The 17,369-nt window shown below is 46.7% G+C and overlaps 1 protein-coding gene across 1 annotated transcript in view; it reads right to left on the reverse strand.

The window, feature by feature from the left end:
• The window catches only part of LOC138259744 (cathepsin W-like), a 233,480-nt gene that overhangs the window by 74,793 nt on the left and 141,318 nt on the right, over window positions 1-17,369 (reverse strand). Inside the window, exon 7 of the mRNA XM_069207635.1 lies at window positions 10,167-10,286. Coding sequence (XP_069063736.1) covers window positions 10,167-10,286 — 120 coding nt within the window. The remainder of the gene's footprint in view (window positions 1-10,166; window positions 10,287-17,369) is intronic.

Here is a 17,369-nt window from a genome sequence, read left to right on the forward strand (position 1 = left end):
GAGCAGGCCTCACAATAGTGCAAAAACGAATTTAGGAGTTTTACACTACCAGGACATGTAAACTACACAGGTACATGTCCTGCCTTTCACCCACACAGCACCCTGCTCTAGGGGTTACCTAGGGCACACATTAGAGGTGACTTATATGTGGAGAAAGGAGAAGTTTAAGCTTGGCAAGTACTTTTAAATGCCAAGTCGAGGTGACAGTGAAACTGCACTCACAGGCCTTGCAATGGCAGGCCTGAGACAAGGAAAAGGGGCTACTTCAGTGGGTGGCACAACCAGTGCTGCAGGCGCACTAGTAGCATTTAATCTACAGGCCCTAGGCACATAGAGTGCACATTACTAGGGACTTATAAGTAAATTAAATAGTCCAATCAGGTATGATTCAAGGTTACCATGTTTTAAGGGAGAGAGCATATGCACTTTAGCACTGGTTAGCAGTGGTAAAGTGCGCGGAGTCTAAAAAACAGCAAAAACAGTGTCCAAAAAGTGGAGGGAGGCAGGCAAAAAGTTAGGGGTGACCACCCTAAGGCTGTCCGGTCTAACAGATTAAATAAAACTGTAAGAGGGATCCTGATGTGGAAGGAGAGCATCAGTAAAGTGGTTGCCCCAGAATTCATCCACCCCATCCTCTCTCTGCTGTATCACATCAGCAAGGGAACCATGGTTGGTGCTGCAGGTTGCTTCATTCTTTCCCTTCTGTTGCCCAACAATATTGCCATTGCTGTACCACTTGCCAATCCTATATGTTGTACGTACATATGTCCTTGTTTTGGTATGTATGTTTTCTGGCTATAATGATCCTATTCTCATGCTGTTCTCATTACAATTGTTAAAAGGCTGATCAGGTATTTCATTTCTAACTTAGTGATTCCCTTTTGAATAGAGAGTGCACGGGTGCCCACTTTGTATCTTCTGTAGTTCAGGACCCATGCTAAGCTTTAGGAACTAAACAATACATTCAAAGTGCACATTAACCCAAATTCTCCAGAAATGTGGAGTGATTCAACTCCAGGTTGGAAAACAAAATAGCTAAGAATTGTCCTGAGATGGGTCTCAAATGGCCAGATGTTCTTCATTAGCACGGTGATCGATCAGAGCCATTCTAGAAAGAAGCCTAAGTAGCGTGAAACTGTGATGGGTCAGACTATAATGCTTCAGTCAAGCCATCCCCTGTCTCTAGCTTTACTTTATTTGTATTTAACCGATAATATTAAATTTCAATACTGCAACTTATTTTCTGTCTTAACACCTTCCGTTCTCATGTCCAAGCTGCCTTACCTGCTGAAGCTTTCCACTATCTGCAACCAGGAGACTGGGTTTATGGGCAAGTACATCAGCAGAAGTCAGCGGTTCAACCTCTTGACTTTTGACATTACCTCTTCAAAGTCCTGGCCACCATGAACACAGCTGTGAAGTACCACAGATTATCACCCTGCATGCACACTAGCCATTGAGAATGGACCATTGAGCCCAGAAGTTGCAACCCTGCTGCTTCCTCCAAACCTCTTGTTCGTGCTCCAGCAAAAAGTCATGCTTCCTTGGCTCAAGGAGAAATTCCTGCTGCCAATATTCATCAACCTTGCTCTCACCAGGATGCAGAAAACCTCCTGCTCACAAGTAGCACCTCGGGCCTATTACTGGATTCCTTGATGGGTCTGACCATATTCTTTGCTACAAGTCGTATTGTTTGGCTCACTGTGTGGTTGTGCCTAGAAAGGCCAGGTAGTGGGTGCCCAGAACTCAAGAACACCCTCTGACCCACTTTTGAGATCAATGATTTGTGTACAGTTAGAGCACCACTGTGTTCATTTTAAAGCAGTACAGACAACATCTCAATGTTTCCTCTTGGACTTGTGCCCAGGGTCTACAGATTCCCAAAGAGAATACCAATTGTCCCCTATTCCCTTTGATGAACAAGAACAATGTCTTGACTTTTGCCTATATGGGCCTTATTGTGATGCAAGTCCATTTTGCTTTTTTAATTGGGGGTTTCAGTTTCCCTGGGACCTCCTGTGTCCCCTTGCTGACACTGTCCATACAATGGCCTGAGAAACTCAAAATATGTGGGCCACAGCGATTGTGATCTATTTCTTGTGGCCTGCTCGGATTTTCAGCTCTGCCCCATTATTTTGAAGTCCTTTATTTTCACTGCTGTTCTAAGAGGATCCTAGTACCTAGTTAATCTGTGGCAAGCAAGCTGATACTTGGTTACCCAAAGACTGGTCTGGATCTTGCTAACCTGTTTACACCATCCCAGCTATCTGACATACTCCTGCCGAATCTCCAAACCAATAAAGAGTGCCCTGGGAAATATTCTAAACTGTCTGCTTATTCACTATATTGCAAACAAACACAAATGATGGACGGAATGTGGGACCAATCAAACATTCACAGACCTCGGTTTAATCCATCAAATCTTCTGCTCATAGGGGGTCATTCCGACTTTGGCGGGCGGCGGAGGCCGCCCGCCAAAGTAACCCCGTCGGAAGACCGCTCCGCGGTCACAAGACCGCGAGGGTCATTCCGACTTTCCCGCTGGGCCGGCGGGCGACTGCCAAAAGGGCGCCCGCCGGCCCAGCCGGAAAGACCCTGCAACAAGGAAGCCGGCTCCGAATGGAGCTGGCGGAGTTGCAGGGGTGCGACGGGTGCAGTGGCACCCGTCGGGATTTTCACTGTCTGCAAAGCAGACAGTGAAAATCTTTGTGGGGCCCTGTTAGGGGGCCCCTGCACTGCCCATGCCAGTGGCATGGGCAGTGCAGGGGCCCCCAGGGGCCCCACGACACCCGTTCACGCCATCCCGTTCCCCGCCAGGAACGGGATGGCGGGAAGGGGGTTGGAATCCCCATGGCGGCGCTGCAAGCAGCGCCGCCATGGAGGATTCCCTGGGCCAGGGGTAAACCGGCAGGAAACCGCCGGTTCCCCTTTTCTGACCGCGGCTTTACCGCCGCAGTCAGAATGGCCCTGGAAGCACCGCCAGCCTGTTGGCGGTGCTTCCGTGGTCCCCGGCCCTGGCGGTCATGGACCGCCAGGGTCGGAATGACCCCCATAATGCCACTGGTCCCAGGATGCTTGTTTCCGGTCCAGGGAGGACCTGGCCTGGCAGTTAGGGCTGGACTGTTTCCATGGGGAACAGGGTCAAGACTGATTTGTATACAGCTGGGTCCAAACTGGGGTGGCATGGTGAGCAAAATAATTGATGGATTAAACCCAGATCTGTGACTAGGGGTGAATGTTTAATTGGTTTCGCACTCCGTCCATCACTGAGTCAGCATTGAGTCAGAAACAAATTTTCTGTTTTCATGCCATATACATGATATGCTCAAAGAAGAAAATTTTGTCACAACCTATACTGAATCATGGTAAGAATAATCATCAGAACATAATGAGAAGATGAAAATTTGAGATTCTGAAGATTATCAGGATAGAAGTATCACATCTCTTTACTTGCCACCTGGAGGATCTGTTGCAATTTACTTCAATCTGCTTTTAATGAATAATGAATTTGTGGATATCACTTTACAATGGAATTTTAGATGTTTATATTTTTATATAGTTATTATGTTATTTATTATGTTCGTGTCTAGTACGGATATGTAATATGAATGAACATTTTTGATTGATTGATAGACTAATAAAGAACAACTTGTGAATGTTTGGCCACAGCACTGTGGGATACACTAATCAACGTTTACTAAATGCAGGGCTTCAAAAACTAAGATATGCATTTGCTGAGGTGAGATGTCATCTTTAATAATGCTACGTTGGATCTGAACGATAACAGGATTAGCTATGATGACCCTGATTTTGCGGTAAAAGTTTGTATGGTTGACGGGCACTCTGTAGTAGACCTGAATTTTGTAAATTTGGGATGCGTTGACTTTACCATTGGCTTGCCCACAGTGAATGATGGGCACCAGCTAGGAAAATATAAAATGTTACTATTAACCAGCGTGCTCCAGGGAAGTGGAAGTTCCTTTTCTCTGTCTTTTCCCACTGCCTCTTGATAATGGAAGTATTGTAAATTGTGAGGAATTGGACTCAGAGCAGGGTGGTGGGTAGGAAAATGCACCCATTACTTATCGTAAATGGCATTACTCCTAGTCCTATTCCCTTGCCTTCTTTAATGACCAATAAGGCCCCTTTGCCTCACCTAGACCCCTCCCCTCTCTTTTTTAAAGGACCCACACCCACTCCTGTACAGAAACAAGCCAAAGGCAACTCAGTTGTCCTGTACCGGGAGGGAGGGAGGGAACTGTAAGGGAGGGGAGGGAGTAGGACTAGGAGTAATGCCATTAACGATAAGTAATGGACGCATTACCTCCCGTCCCTCCCTCGCCTTCCTTAATGACCAATGAGACATAGCAAGAAAAACAAGAGACAGACAACTGAGTTGCAATACACAAAAAAACATATTTAATTACAACCAGTCCAAACACAGAAAGACCCCTATTACTTCATAGAGGACAAAACCCTGTTCCCCAAAACAGCCTAAAAACACTCCAATTCAGGAATACAGCAGTGCCTCACAAAAGTGGACGGAGACACCCAAGTAGCGGCTCTACGAATCTCCACCACCGAAGCGCCCTGCAACTCAGCTACAGTAGCAGCCATACCCTGAGTGAAAAGACCCTGAATCCCAGAAGGAGGCACCACCTCTTTCAAATCATAGGCCATCAGCACCAGCAACCAGATACAGCGACTCAGGGAAGCAGTAGAAGGCTTCTCCCCTTTCCGATCAGGACCAAAATTTTAAAACAAAGAATCCCCTTTACGAAATGAGCAACCACCTTCAAATAACACAACAAGACCCGCCCCACATCCAAAGCATGTAATCTGTCCTCCTTCGAGGAAGGGTCAGGACAAAAAGCAGGAAGGATCACCTCTTGTCGACCATGAAAAGCCAAATTAACCTTAGGCACAAAAGAGGGAACCGGAACCAGCACAACCCGATCAGGAAAGATTTAGCAAAAAGGAAAAGAGCAGGATAACGCATCCAACTTCCCCAAACGCCTGGCCAAAGTAATAGCCACCAAAAAACAAGTCTTCAACGTCAAATGTTTTAAATCAATGTCCCCCAAAAATTTGAAAGGGGGGGTCCAGCAACACATCTAACACCAACTGGAGATTCCAGTCAGGAAAAGATCGCACAGGTCTCGGAAATAAATTCACCAGACCCTGAAAAAATTTGAGCTTCAAATGACCTTCATCGTCCAAATTTCGCCAAGGATCCCGAAAGGCTTGGATCGCCACCCACTGTATTCACAACGTAGCCACTGACAACTCCATATGTGCCCCCATCCTGCAAAAACTGCACGATCACAAACAGAGAAGCCACCGTAGGGTCAATATGCTGCTGCAAACACCACGAGGAAAAAACCTTCCACTGACATCCATAGGAATGTAACATGGATTTATGCCTAGCAGCCTGCAAAGTCACAGCCAAAGCACTAGGAACCCCCAGTGCAGTCAATTCCCGCCATTCAACCTCCAAGCCATCAAGTGCAGCCTTTGCAAGGATCCCCGGGAGAGACAAGGAAACACCGGAGGAGATGGATAGAGAGGAAGAACCCACTCCGTCCCGGAGGCCCACCGCTGAAGCAGAAGAAACCAATTTGCAAGAGGCCAACGGGGAGCGATCAAAATTACCCGAGCCCCCACCTGTCTGACCCAGACAAGAAAGGATCAGATGAACTGAAAAGGGGGAAAAGCATAGAGAAGACCCTGCGGCCACTGACATGTCGGACCATCCACTGCCCATGCCTGAGGACACCGAGGCTGGGAGCAGAACTCACCACCTTCACATTTTCCGGGTATGCAAACAAGTCCACATCCGAACGACCCCATTTCTGCACCAGACAACGGAATAGAGACACCCGAAGGGAAAAATCCCGGGAGGAAGGAATGACTCTGCTCAATTGGTCTGCTAGAACATTGTCCGCCCCCTGAAGGCAGGTGGCCCGAAGAGACAGAACTGAATGCTTAACCCATAATAAAATGGCCCGAGCAACCCGATTCAGAGAGCAGGACCCGGTCCCCCCCTGCCTGTTGATATAAGACTTGGTCACCAAGTTGTCCGTCTGGACTAACACTGCCTCCCCTTGCAAGAGTGCTTGAAAATGCCCCAGAACTAGCCGGACCGCAGTCAACCGCCTCCAATTCAAGGACCTCCCCGATTCTCTCAGAGACCAAAACCCCTGAACCTGCTCCGACCCCAGCCACGCCCCCCACCCTGAGAGACTGGCATCAGTCGTCAGTACCACAGGCCCCGGAGGAGACAAAGGAACCCCAATCTGCAGAGGATTCTGCACCATCCACCAACCAAACTCCCGGCGAATGTAATCCGACACAGGAATGGGGGTCCGAAGATTGCAAGGATCCGGAGACCACCGGGAAAGCAACCAATTTACCAGACAAAGAAGATGAAACCTTGCCCAAGAAACCAAGAATATCACTGAAGCCAAGTGACCCTGTAGCCGCAACCACTGAAGTGCCCCGGGAGCCACCTGAGACAGCACAGCGTTCACCTGATCCTGAAGACCCTTCCACCTCCTTTCTGACACAATCACCAACCCACTCAGATTCAGAAATAGAGCCCCGATAAACACCAGGTCCTGGGAAGGCACCAAATCTGATTTCCCCCAATTAATTAAGAAACCGTGACCCTGGAGGACCCCCAAGACCCTTTCCACATGAAACCTCATGAGATTTGCGTCTGGAGCCTAGATCAACAAATCATCCAGGTAAGGATGCGCAAACACCCCTTCCACATGCAGAAGCGCCGCAAGAGGAGCCAGCAGTTTCGCGAACACCCTGGGAGTGGACTTCAAGCCAAAGGGAAGAACACAAAACTGAAAATGGTCCGGGCCTATTGCAAAGCGTAGAAACCTCTGAGAAGAAACTGCGACAGGCATGTGGTGGTATGCACCTTGAAGATCCAGAGACCCCAAAAAATCCCCTGGAAAATTCAGAGAAAGAATATCCTGAATGGTCAACATCCAGAAGTGCACAGTCTTGATCCAAGAATTCACCCATTTGAGATTTAAGACAGGACGAAAACCCCTGCCAGTTTTGGAACAAGGAACAGAACAGAATAAGCCCCCTTTCCCCATTGCTCCACCGGCACCCTGCAAATGGCTCCTTTGAACAGCAAAGTTTGGACTCCTTCCACCAAAGCCCCTCGCCTGCCTTCTTCCACAGGTAAAGGAGTCGGACGAATCCGTGTCTGGAGGAACAAGATTGAACTCTATGGAGTATCCATTCTCTACAATGTTGAGGACCAACTGATCAGTGACATCCTTTCTCCATTCGGACAGAAAATGCCTCAGTCTTCCTCCCACTGGCCACTCTCCAAAACCTTGATTGTCAGTAACCCTTCTTTAGAGCCCCCTTCGCCGAGGGAACTGACCTCTGAGGAGAAAACCTAGGCTGAATCCTACACTTCCTGGAAGAAGAGGACAGAGGAACAAACTTGGGCGAGGACCTGGAGTGCGACTTCCACCCCTTGCCTGATGCGGAACTTCCCTTATAAGGCAATGCATGCTTGCGGTCCTTAAAGGCTTTAGAAATCACTGCAGGCATTTGATCACCAAACAGAGTCTGACCCTCAAAAGGAAGTTTCAGGAGAGCCGCCTTCTCCCCAAGATCAGCCTTCCATTGCCACAACCAGAGAGACCTGCGTGCTCCAAAGACTGCCACAGAAGCCATAGCTGAAGAGAGGATAATATCCAAAGAAAGTCTGACCCTCAAAAGGAAGTTTCAGGAGAGCCGCCTTCTCCCCAAGATCAGCCTTCCATTGCCACAACCAGAGAGACCTGCGTGCTCCAAAGACTGCCACAGAAGCCATAGCTGAAGAAAGGATAATATCCAAAGAAAAATCAGCTAATAAACGGGCCTGTTGTTCCATAACAGACAGTAATTCAGAACATTCCGACCCATCCTGCACAGCCACAGCAAGTCTGTCAAAAACCTGAACCAAGGACTGCGCAGAATAAGCTGACAAAATACCAGCAGGAAGAGTCAAATTTGCAGCAGAAAAAACCCTCTTCATACCAGAGTCTACCTTCCGGTTGGTGGCATCAGAAAGAGTACAGTCTTCAGGATTGACAGCTGTTTTACCAATCAAAGTAGCCAGCATGGAATCTAAATGCACAGAAGGAGGCAGAGCATCCTCTCCTTCCAGCAAATACAATTTCCGGAGAAAACGCGGAACCTGGGCTTTGTCAACCTTCTTCCATTCCCGGAAAACCATGTCCTTTACAGGCCCCAGGAAAGGCATAGCAAACCGAGAAGGAGTAACATATTGAGGAAATAAGGCAGAATCATCTCCTGCTGGCTGAAAAGCAGGAAAACCCATATTGTCCCGTATGTGAGCCAGAATGCTCCACATCTCCTCACGAGACACATATTGCCCCCAGAAGAAGTAGAAGGACCATCCTCCTTTGATGAAGATGAACCAGCAGCCTCCATGGAGGTGGGAGCAGCAGATTGATGACTCGACCGGACAGCCCCAGCCTAGAGAACTCTTGAAACTGCCACCTCAATGATATCTTGAACCTCCTCACGAGACATAAGAGAAGCAGCACCAGCCACATCACCTCTGGCCACTCTAGTAGACTGCAGTGGCACAGGAACCCCCCCTTCCTCAGAAGAGGAAGAGGAAGAAATAACCCTTCTTCGTTTTGCACCCTTCTGCCCCAACATGATGGAACATAAGAAATGCCCAACTCAATCTTTCTGAGTTTAAAAAGGGTTAAAACGCCCTCTCAGACCATCAATCAAAAATTAATCCGTAACAGGCCCCCCAATCAGGAAAACCCATGAAAAATATAAAAAATGCAGGCCCATACGCCCGCCTTACCGCACAGAAAGGTAGAAATCATGCTGCTGGGCGTTCGACGTGCTCCGCAATACTTCTATCCAGAAGCACAGCCCCAGTCACAGCTGGGCCGGCCGACCACGTCAGACGACGCTGCAGGGAACAACAACGAGGCAGCCATGCACACCTCAACATTGCCGTCGCCCAGCGAGGGAAAACGGCACCAGAGGCACCGCGACCAGCACCGAGGAAAAAGACGACGACTCCCTCAGCAGCGCCAAGGAGGAGAGAAAGGTAAGTCTAAAATGGTGAGTAGACAAAGAAGGGTGGGGTGTCCTTTTAAAAAGAGAGGGGAGGGGTCTAGGTGAGGCAAAGGGGCCTCATTGGTCATTAAGGAAGGCGAGGGAGGGACGGGAGGTAATGAGATCTCTCCCTCAAGATTGCACTACCCGATGCTGGAAGCTTTACCTGATGTTCTCGAAGGGTTGGCCCATACTGGGGTGTGGGACTGGTGTCGTTTCCAGCCTGGTGGTGGTTGGAAGTGTGTTCCCCATATCTTGAAAAATTCTGGAAGGAAGCTGCCTTAAACACACAGCAGATATCTTTAAGGAGATTGAAGGACTTTTCCCAAACTATTTCTATTTTCTCTTGGTGGTGATCATCTTGGTTTGTGAAGAGTTCAATGCTTTATTTGCTTCTCATGTCAGTCTGTTGTTAAGTACTTCCTATTACTCTATTTCACTTCTAGACAGTTTATTTATTTACAAGCAGCATTATCAGTGAAACTTCGTTGCAAAATTGCAAGTTGGTTGGTTCTTTAACTTCAACTAAGTTTTCACCAGTCCTTCCTAAGTTGAGCAACTTTGTTTTTTTTGTCATTCCCTCAGTTCTCCTTTTTTCCTCGGTGATCAGTTGTTGCTTCTCCTCTTCCTTCTCCTTCCCTCTACATTCTCCTTAAAGAGTGCTCCTGGGGACCTTCAGAGGCTCATTTCAGTCATTGTTTCCATTTAGACCAAAGCAGAAGGAGTTACACATTTACTTGTTATTTAAACACTAGTATAGACTTATCCTAATATTTTTAAATACCCTTTTGGTCTTATTTTTCCCTATACAGTAAGCTACTGGTACCTACGCTTTGCCGAAGGAGGGCTCAGAGTTTCACTCCTTACTTTGCTCGTTTTGCTTTCCTGTTTCCCCTTTCTTCTGGTGGGTTGGTTAAGTTAGTCTTGGCTAATCGCTAAGATGACTGAGGAGGCCATGGGTCTCACAGTGGTTCAGGTTTGAATAGCAATTTCCTTGGATTACATGCCCTAATATAACTCTACATGCCCTCCTTGATACTCACTTGTTTCATCTTTCTCAACCATTGCAAAATCATGGATCCAGGCGACCGGAAGGATTTTTCTTCTTTTGCAATGCCCTTTCTTCCCCTTGTATGGATATTCTTCTTCACTAGATAATCCAGCTGTATGGCGAGAACACAATAAGTAGATTTAAGAACTGAACGCTTTTTAAAGTAACCTCTTCATGGAGTCCTACTAAGTATCCCATGACACTAAGTGAGTTTGCAGCGGGTTTTACTGTTATAAGACCATGCCCTTTAAAAAAGCACCTCCTCACTGCCCTACCCTGTTCCTCTCTATGGACATCATTTATGACATAAATTTCGTATGCCTTGAAAAAGGATGCTGTTTTACATTTACTTTTAAAGAGATACACTACAAAAGATCACATAAATTTAGAAAGACTCCTGAATCAAGTCAAGGTTAATAAACAACGAATTCAAGAAATAATATAGGTGAGTAGGTGTGCTGAGTACTGGAGTTTCCCACCTTCAGGGTCAGCAAAGAAGCAGCAACATTCACATTCATGTCAGTAGTGAGGGGAAAGGTCATATAAGGAACTCAGGGTTGTTAAAAACAAAAAATGAGATGTTGTCAGTGATTTAATTGTGCAGGAAGATGTCGAGGCTGAGAAGAGAATGGTAGTAGGAGGATGGATGGTGTAGAGTTGGAGGTACAGCAGGGTTGGTTGTCTCTCAAGGACAGAAGGAGGGTAGAGGCAGGTTTGAGGAGTGAAATGGTAGACATGTATTTAAAATGAAGGTGCAAACGTCTGCCCAGTTGCATGGCACATTAGTGAAAGGACCTGAACTTTAATTTGGTAAGATTTTGTTGGTCATGGTGCTTGAATGCCAAGTGCTATGTAAGGGTTATGCAATGCTCAGACTATAAAAGCATCGTTAGGTAGTGGCAGGTGAGTATCTTCGTGAGAATAGAGATGAGGTCAAGAATTGTGCCATTTGTATGGGTTAGTTAGGGTGTATGTCATTTTTCATCCAGTGTTGACTTTAGGTGGAAAAGGTGTCTTGGCAGTTTGATGATTCTGAGGATGATGACGTTTGAATAATGGATGCATTATAAGGTGTATAAGTTTCTAAGTGAAAGTTTATGTGGCTATAGAAGTGGATGCATTATAAGGTGTATTAGTTTCTAAGAGAAATTTTCTTTGGCTCCAGAATGCCTGCAGATCAGGTGATAGTGACCGTCTAGAAGCTGAGATGGGGACATAGTAAGCTAGGACCTATTTAGAGTTGAGTGTAGGGAGGCCACCTTCTGCCATGAGTATTGATACTGTAAGCTGTACGTATAAGAAAATCAAGAACAAATGTGAAGGTCATCATGTGACATATAGCTGTGATAAATATTACCGCTTTGTTACTTTTCTTTTCCTGCTCCTAACACATCCTAAGACATCAGACCTATACTACACCTGCTATTTTATTCTGTCTTTGAGAGAGGCAGACTCCTGTTGCCGTTTCCTGATCTTGATGGATTTCTGATTTGGGTACTGCTGTACTGATTTCCTTTTTTCGTATTAATTGTCTTAAAGTAAATAGAGTTAATGCTGTGCAGCCACTCCTCTATACATAATGAGGGTAATTTATGTGTTATGTGGGCTGCCGTCCGTTTCCCAGCACAGCCAGCGGAAGACTGCTTCTGGCTAGAAATGACGGAAAGAGCATGAGAGCCAGTGGCAGCCGGCAGCTTTAGGAGGGAGGGGGGCGGGCGGGAAGCACACACACACACATACACACTCATTCTTTCACACACAGACACCCACGCATGCACATCCATTAACAACACTCATAACATTCAAACATGCACGCACCAAACATTCATTTTAAAAGATCACACACACTCATTCTTTCACACACACACGCACGCATGCACGCACATTAACAACACTCATAACATTCAAACATGCACGCACGCACCAAACATTCATTTGAAAACATCACACACACTCACTTACCTTCAGCCTCGAGGTCTCAGGAGAGTTGGGACTGCTGCCTTCCCTGGCAGCAGTCCTAACTTCGAAACAGAGTGGGGTGGGGTCAGTGAGTCTCACTGACCCCACTTCTCACTGACCCCACCCCACTCTGTAACAAAATGTCACTGATTGACACTCGCCCTGGACGCTTCAGGGCTTACACCTGAAGCGCCCAGATCAAAGTCAATGGGTGACGCTTCCCTCGTCACCCAGGGGAGGGCCTCGAGGCACCTTTGCTGAGCCGAGGAGGTCACGCCCATAGGAGCTGTGACTTCCTCAGCCCAGCAAAGTTCAGCTCAGGCAGCCAGGAGTCTGCACAAATCGTGCATGTCTCACTCCTGGCTGTCTGAGCTGAAACTGAAGTGTCTGTCAGGCTGACCTTTGTTCAGCCTGACAGACACTCTTCATGAGGGACAAAAGGTGGGGGGGGGTGCCCCCTCGCCCTAAAGGACGGGCCGCGCCTTATGAGAGCCAAGGGTGCGTACTCCTGAGTCTTGTCTGACTGGGCCGACTGGCCGCACCCATAGGAGAGCCTGAGGTCTGTTACCGCTGAGGAGAGGCCTGGACGCTGTGAGGTGCCATCTGGTGGAAGCGAAACAGCCGAGAAGAAAGGAGAAGTGCGCCTAATTATGACCTGACTGTCCCCTGGGTGGATTGGATGGACTGTGGATGCGCCCCGCCTCCTTCGCCGGTAAGGAGAGCGGCTCTCTAATCCTCAGTGCCAGCTGCAGAGGACTACTGCAGGCAGCGAACACCAGGAGGAATATGGCAGCAAGGGGTGCTAGACGAGGGTCAGTGAGTCGACACAGCAGAGATTCTTTCCGTATTCAAATAATACTGCTCTGCCTTTTTCAGGTGCAAGCCTTGGACGAGCGTTTTCCAGATGAGTATTTCCAAGGCTTTATGCCCCCGACATAGAAGCAGATTTGCATCGCATGGAGGAAGAGATCTCCCACAATGAAGTCCGGGCAACCATTATTGGCCTGCCTTCTAGAAAAGCATCGGGCGCAACAGGTTTTCCACTTCCTTCTTCAAGACTTACACCTCTTTGCTACTTGAGCCCCTAATAAAGGTCTTCAACCATTTCCTAGAGTCAGTGGTGACAGATTCCATGAGAGGCTCCCATCTGGTTTTCCCCTTGAAGGCCGACAAAAGTCTGAGGTGCTGCCCTTGCTATCAGCGCATTCCACTCTTAAATTATAATGTTAAAATATTCACCTCCATATTAGTCGGTAGATTACACCATGTTTGGCCACACTTAATATGCCTTAATGCCTTAATATAATTAGACTTTATCAAACCCAAGGAGGTCAATTATAACACAAGATTGGCAGTAGTGCTTATGGAGGTGGTAGAACATTAGAGACAACCCATGGCCCTTCTGTCCCTTGAGGTAGAGAAGGCATTTGACAGGCCCAACTGGCCATACCTGTCAAAGGTGCTGGATAAAACTCACCCTGGCCCCAAAGTGAAGGTGTTCGTTATAGCCAACTACAAACATCCTACCACCAAACTTAAAGTCAATGGAGAATATACCCTGGAAATGCTATTATTCAGAGGGAAAAGGCAGGGCTGCTATTTGTACTTCATTTGCCCTGACCCTGGAACCCCTTGTTTCCAAAATCCAGAATAATCCTAATATCCATGGCATGCGAGTGGGGGACAGAGATCAGGAGTTATCTCTATTCGCGGATGACATCCTCTGCCTTGTCACCGACCCTGATATCACCCTGCTGGCACTCCAGGCGGAACTGTACTGCTATGTCCTAGTATCTGGCTTCCAAATCAACTACTCCAAATCCTAAGGTGTTGTGGTGGCAGACCCACAAGGCCAACTTCGCGGTCCCATGTGCAAAGCCGATTGTACCTGGGTAGAATCTACCATCCGATATCTGGAGTTTGACTTGCCTAACCATTCTTGGGCACTATTTGACTGCAATATCCCATCATTGACCACAACCTTATTTAAGGAACTTTACAGATGGGGGAAATTGCCTCACCAATTGTATATTTTAAAGACCCTCCCCCTGAATCTCCCACACACAACTCAACAACTATTCTGTCGAAGAATGCTTAGTTTTGGTCTGGGGGATGCAAACACCCTTGGGGTCGCAAGTGGCCTTGCCAAAGTCTGTTCATGAAGGGGGCCTAGGTTTACTGATATATCCACATACCTACTAGCAGCCCAGCTCTGCCCCTTCCTTGATTGGAGCTGTCACCCTGAGAGTAAGCCATGGGTACAGGCCAAACAAGAGTTTTCAACCATGCCACTTAAAGACATACTGTGGCTGCCAGAGGGGACTGGCCCTGCTTCCTACCCTTTCTACCTTTAACATCCACACTACTGTCCTAATGGCACCATATATTGGCACACAGGCATTCCTGTCCTATCCATTTCCCTCCCACTTTAATTTAGAGTCCAGATTCCCCACCAGGACTGTTGGACCTGGGGTTACACTTGTGGAACGCAGGCCGGTCACCATGTTTTTGGGAATTCTATAATGGGGAAGACTTACGTTCAAGGAGATAATCAAGCACTTTGCCCTAATTAAGCAGGATACTCATAGTCTCACACAAGCTCTGCATTGGACGGGGAGTGACCAGGCAAGGAGGGCACTTCAGAGGGGAGAGCAACAAATTGAATCCTTGTTCACTAATAATGTCAGACCGAAGGGCATTTTCTGGTTCTAACAGCATTCTGGGGCTCACTCCTCCTAAAAAACATGCATAACTGGACCAATGGGAAAGGACCTGGGTACGGAGATATCAGAAGACACATGGTAAGTTATTTGGGCGAGGGCTGCCAAATTGTCTATATGCGTGCCTTATAAAGAGAATACTTACAAGTTATTGACTCGTTGGTACTTTACCCCAGTACGCTTGCATAAGACATTTGGGCCCATATTTATACTTTTTTAGCGCCGCATTTGCGCCGCTTTTTGACGTGACAAAAAATGACGCAAATGCAGCGCTAAAAGAGTATAAATATGGGCCTTGGTGGCTCTACTGTGTGCTGGAAAGGCTATGGCGACAGGGGTACTTTCTTGCACATTTGATGGTCATGCCCCAGTGTCCAGCCTTTATGGAAGACCGTCCCTTAAATGATAAGCGACATCAGAGGCACCACACTGCCTTGCAACCCGCTACTTATTCTGCTAGGAAGCCCTGGAGACCAAAGACTGTAACCCACATCTACACCAATTCTCTCTCTTCCTTTCAACTGCTCGGCTGTGCATTGCCCAACTGTGGAAGCCACCTCAGACGCCTGTGGTGGGGCAAAAATGTGGTCAGTTTTCACAATGGAAAAACTTACAGCCCTAGTTCACAACAGAATCACCAAGTTTGACAAAACTTTGCACCCATTCCCAACTCACATAAAAGTTCTGCAGAGCTCCTGAGGCTTAAACATGTCAACGTCCAAGACACTGCACACCTCTGGCATTATCAGACACAAAGCCTGCCAACCAAACCTGACAGGTAACTTAGCTGAACCGACAGTATTTGATTTTTTACCTCCGTACATGTTGCACAACTGACCACTCAGAATACGTCTGATACATGAATGAGGTGCATTAAATAGGAAATAATGGGGGAGGTGATGGTTCATTTTAGTGAAAATATGAGATTTCCTGATTTGGCCTCTGTCTTTGGGCAACACATTTGACTATACTGTTTTCGCTTGTTACCACCCACCAACCTCAACATCTCTTCCTTGTCACCCAGATATAAAAAAGATCATGTTGCAATATATAACAGGGCCTGAATAGCCTCTGTTGCTATGGACTGGGCAAAATTGTATTCATTGGAAGATTTTGAAACAGCTCTCCGGATTCTCTCATAATAGACTCTCTTTTGCCATGTCTGGCTGGTCTCTCTTGTATTGTTTCAGAAGATTTGGCTTCTGCTGATTCTATCAATAAGAAACTGGAGTTTTTCCTTCAGAGAGAACATGAGGCTACAATCCTCTCCATACAAGCACAGACCAGTGCTACTTATTTGTCTCAATCCTTATCCAAGGTTTTTCAGTACCTGATGGTGGCTTTGGAGGAAGGAAATTATAGTTACAATCTCCGTGGCATTTTATAGAAGCAGCTGTAACTGATTTCAGATATTGCTTTTGATACATTCAAAGTTTCTTCATCGGTGCAGTTTCAGAAGTGGCTGCTATAAGGAAATTCATGACTTGGACATTGGAAGGGGAACCAGGGTCAAAAATCTCTTCACTTGTGATTACCTTTTCTCTGCCAACACGTCTTTGGACCTTGTCTTAAAGAACTGGTTAAACAGGTGAAGGAGAATAGAACACCAGCAAATCCTTACAGCCACTAGGCGTCAAGCACCCCTCTACTAGGTACCTTTCTATATGCTTTTCCAGTGGAAAAGGTGGAGGAAGAGGTAAGTACCTAACAGTTAAACTCAGATAATCACTAATCACTATCCTGGGAATTATTCCCTCAACACCAGCTGAAGGATGTATTAAACTAGTTGGTGCTAGATAAAATCTAAAAGAGTCATTCAATGTAGTTTGCCCAGGACTTTCCCTTTAGACATCTTCAAGACAACTCCATAGTCAAAAGGGCTTTGGAATTAGGAGGCAATTTCTCTGGGAACAGAGAAACTGTTGCAGAAAGGAGCCATTATCAGAGTTCCACCATCCTTGGAAGGAAAAGGTGTATACTCCATTATTTTTCAAGTGCCTAAATCTTTGGGAGACTTCCGTCCTGTGATAAATCTAAATGATTTGACTACCTTCATAGAGGCTATTAATTTCAGGATGCTCACTCTTAAGGACATAATTCCTGCCATATCTCTTGGGGATCTGTCATCACTAGATCTCCAAGATGCATAATTTCATTTTCAACCCTATAAGGTCATCAATGCTTTCCGAAATTCCAAACACTTTCAAATTCAGATCCTTCCATTTGGCTTGGTGTCAGCTCCACATGTGTTTACAAAGGTGCTTGCCCCGCTGGTTGGAATCCTACAAAAGAAGGCATACAAATCCACCCATACATGGACAACTATTTCATTAATTTCTCATCTCATCACCAGATGAAACAAGACACTCTGGTCATGTCTGCATGCTCTGGCAAGCCCATGGCTGGACATTAAACAAATACAAATAACGTCTACAGCCAACTCCTCAGCTCAAGTTCGTTGGAGCACGGTTCAACACATCCACTGGAAAGGTTTTCCTCCCTACTCATTGGATCCC

Source organism: Pleurodeles waltl, chromosome 9 (genome assembly GCF_031143425.1).
Source record: "Pleurodeles waltl isolate 20211129_DDA chromosome 9, aPleWal1.hap1.20221129, whole genome shotgun sequence".
NCBI lineage: Eukaryota > Metazoa > Chordata > Amphibia > Caudata > Salamandridae > Pleurodeles > Pleurodeles waltl.